Genomic DNA, 3332 nt, shown 5'->3' with positions numbered 1-3332 from the left:
CTCGTGGATTCATCTTCTTATTATAGACACATGCATTTCCAAACATTTGGTCTACCTATGCTGTAAAATGTATTATCTCTTCGATTTACACACGGCATCTATTGCACGTCTGTCCGTCCTGGGAGAGGGATCCCTCCTCTGTTGCTCTCCCTGAGGTTTCTCCCATTTTACCCTTTAAACTGTGGGGTTTTTCTCTGGAGGTTTTTCCTTGTACGATGTGAGGGTCTAAGGACATAGGGTGTCGTATTGTCATACTGATATTCTGTACAAACTGTGAAGTCCACTGAGACAAATGTAACATTTGTGATATTGGGCTATATAAATAAATATTGATTGATTGATTGATTAATTGATTGATGTGATGACTACTTCCATTCTTGCAAGGATAATAAATACAGTATCCTGATTATTGAAGCTCAAGCCGGTGACGAGTGATATTTTCCTAACAATGCCATCTGTAGTTTTGCAAAGAAAACCTACACATTCCAAGTTTGATTGGGATTAAAGACATTGTCCACTCTCCTCTAAAATATTAGACATGAACTCCAATGACATGAATTTTTTCTATCTGTTTTTGTGCCCTTGGATTTATATAAATGTATTTTTTACCCGTTACAACCTTTCTGCAGGTGCAGGATGGATCTCCTGGCAGCTGTACAATTGATTCCTCTTAATTCAAATGAGCTTCCTACCATTGTTCATGTTGTTGTATTGTTCATGTGCAGTATAACATATTAAGTAGACCTCTACAAACAGGTAACATAATAAACGTAGAGGATTTTTTTTATTCATCTCAGGTGGTGTATTTCACGGCTGTGTTCCCCTATGTGATGCTGGCCATCTTGCTGGTCAGGGGGTTGACGCTGCCGGGGGCCTGGCAGGGTGTGGTCTACTACCTGTATCCAGATCCTTCTCGCCTGGCGGACCTTCAGGTAGACCCTGCACAGTTTCACACCTACCTGAATTGAATACACAAAAGAAGGTAGATGAAACAAGATCCTCCTGTGACTGATATAACGCTGATGACCTAAATACGTGTTTTTTAAATCTTTCTTCATGAGGTGTGGATGGAGGCTTGTGCCCAGGTCCTCTTCTCCTATGGTGTCGCATCAGGAACCCATATCACATTGAGCAGCTACAACAAAGTCACAAACAACTGTTACAGGTAAGTCATGTGATCAGTAGCTCCATTAATATATTGGGAGCTTTTGTTAATTGGGTTTTTATTTTCTTTGAGTATCTGCCACGTACAGGATTATATAATAATGTATGACTGCATTCAAACAATACTAAGAAATAGGGGATGAAGTGTAGCTTTGCTTTCATTTATAAATCTCAAAGATGAAAACTAGAACTACCTTAAGATATAGATACATCTAGGGTCAATAAGAACATCAAAACTACCTAAGGACGGATTGTCCGCCCAACAACATAAAGTCTATTACTGTCAGTACATTTTCCCACTCAGTTCTGCTCTGCATACTGAGCTTTGTGTTTGTGTATGCAGGGACAGTGTGTGGTTATGTGTGCTCAATAGTTGCACCAGCTTAGTTTCCGGGTTTGCAGTCTTCTCATGTCTCGGATTCATGGCCGAAAAACAGGGCATTCCCATTGAAAAGGTCGTCACATCAGGTACGATTTTGCAAAGCTACCATCTCTACCATCTCTCTCAGAATCAAAAGTGCCCTCACAACAATTCAAATGTCTCTTCTGTCCTCGCAGGCCCGGGGCTAGCATTCATCGCTTTTCCTCAGGCTATTGCCATGATGCCCGTGCCTCAGCTGTGGGCCGCCTGCTTCTTCATTATGCTCATTCTGTTGGGACTGGACACTGTGGTAAGATACACCACAAACGGTTGGTGTCCTTCACATAGGATTAATTTAAGATATGCTGCAACTGTTTATGCTGTATCAGTGAACACACATGTAAAAACATTGGAGAATTTAATATTAATATAATATGATGGCAATGTAGTCGGTCAGTCAGTCGACCACTTTAATATACACTAAAATACCTTTAAAAACGTTGGATGGATTGCCATCAAACTCCACTTTCCAAAAAAAAAAGTCAAAAAAATCTCTCTCTCTCTCTCTCTCTCTCTCTCTCTCTCTCTCTCTCTCTCTCTCAACTTACGCTGAGCTTCATTTCAATCAGGAGAGACGTTGATGTATGGAATACATATTTATTACCGGGACACATAATATGAATGTAATAATGATTGCCACAATTATAACAGGAGAATGGAATGGTGTTTGGCAATTAGGCCCCAGTTTGCAGGATAATCATTCAGGAGGGGGAAGAACCGCTCCGATGAAACCCCAAAAGAAGTGAAGTATAATATACTGAGATGTAATGAGTTTCTTACCTTGTGGGCTAACTGCAGTGATCTATGGAGGAAATGAGAGATTAACACATGATCGCACAATTTGCCGGAATCAACTGCCGGGTTTACGGGTCCACCCGCGGACGCTGACGGCCGAAATCAGTGCCGGGCTTATATGAAAACGACCCGGCGGTCGCCTGCCTGGCTACGCAGGGCTTGACTACGCCGACGCGATGGTCGGACGGCCTGACGATGCAGGGATCTTTATTACGCACGGACACGATGGGCGGTGGCCTGACGATGCAGGGTTTAACGACACGATGGTCGGTGACCTGACGATGCAGGGTTAAACATAGCACAGACACGATGGTCAACACAGACACGGTGGTCGATGGCCTGACGATGCAGGGTTTAACTTCACCGACACGATGGTCGGTGACCTGACGATGCAGGGTTAAACATAATGCAGGCACGATGGTCAACAGCCTGACGTCACAGGGTAAACATTAACACAGACCAGACATCAGTGCCTGCAGAGCAGGGGGACATAGGCCCGTGACTTGAAATACGAACATGTGACGCAAACATTATTCCCCGGGGATACGAGCCCATGAACTCGAGTAGACATGAAATTAAAATCCAGAATCAGATGAGAGACACGTACATGCTGACGTGCTATGAAACCACCACCAGTTATATGCATAAATCCCAGAGTTAAGGGTTGAAGAAATGCCTTGATGGCAGCAGAGGTGGCTGCACCGTCTTGACGGAAGCCCTGATATGCTATTAAGACACCACCACCAGTTATATGCATAGTTACCATAGGTAAGCTGGAGAGATCTTGGATTGCCAGCACGAGCCGATGTCCGGGCGAGGAGGGAGATGTAGACCACGTAATGCAGGTGAGCTGTTACTTGAGTACAGTGATGCATGAATATCATAACCTGGCTGAAATGACATGCGCTTAGTAAAGTTAACAGATATGGTTCTAAACTGTATTGAAGTAAAC

The 3332-nt window shown here is 43.4% G+C and overlaps 1 protein-coding gene across 1 annotated transcript; it reads left to right on the top strand.

Moving 5' to 3' along the window:
- The first annotated feature begins 801 nt into the window (after positions 1-801).
- On the top strand, positions 802-2331 carry LOC117469216 (sodium- and chloride-dependent betaine transporter-like). Its single transcript, XM_034113597.1, has 5 exons — positions 802-932; positions 1062-1165; positions 1508-1632; positions 1723-1854; positions 2264-2331. Exons 1-5 carry the CDS (start codon positions 831-833, stop codon positions 2329-2331), a joined length of 531 nt encoding a protein of 176 aa, XP_033969488.1. The 5' UTR covers positions 802-830.
- The last annotated feature ends 1001 nt before the right edge of the window (positions 2332-3332 follow it).

This window comes from Trematomus bernacchii, unplaced genomic scaffold (genome assembly GCF_902827165.1).
Source record: "Trematomus bernacchii unplaced genomic scaffold, fTreBer1.1, whole genome shotgun sequence".
In the NCBI taxonomy this organism is placed as follows: Eukaryota; Metazoa; Chordata; class Actinopteri; order Perciformes; family Nototheniidae; genus Trematomus; species Trematomus bernacchii.
Note: the sequence above shows the minus strand (reverse complement) of the source record. Positions and strands in the feature narration are given on the sequence as shown.

Excerpts from the sequence above, each read along its gene's own strand:
- LOC117469216 (XM_034113597.1), top strand. The coding sequence starts at position 831 with ATGCTGGCCATCTTGCTGGTCAGGGGGTTGACGCTGCCGGGGGCCTGG. Across the intron at positions 1,166-1,507 it reads GTCACAAACAACTGTTACAG|GGACAGTGTGTGGTTATGTG; the intron begins GTAAGTCATGTG and ends TTGTGTATGCAG. Across the intron at positions 1,633-1,722 it reads TGAAAAGGTCGTCACATCAG|GCCCGGGGCTAGCATTCATC; the intron begins GTACGATTTTGC and ends CTGTCCTCGCAG.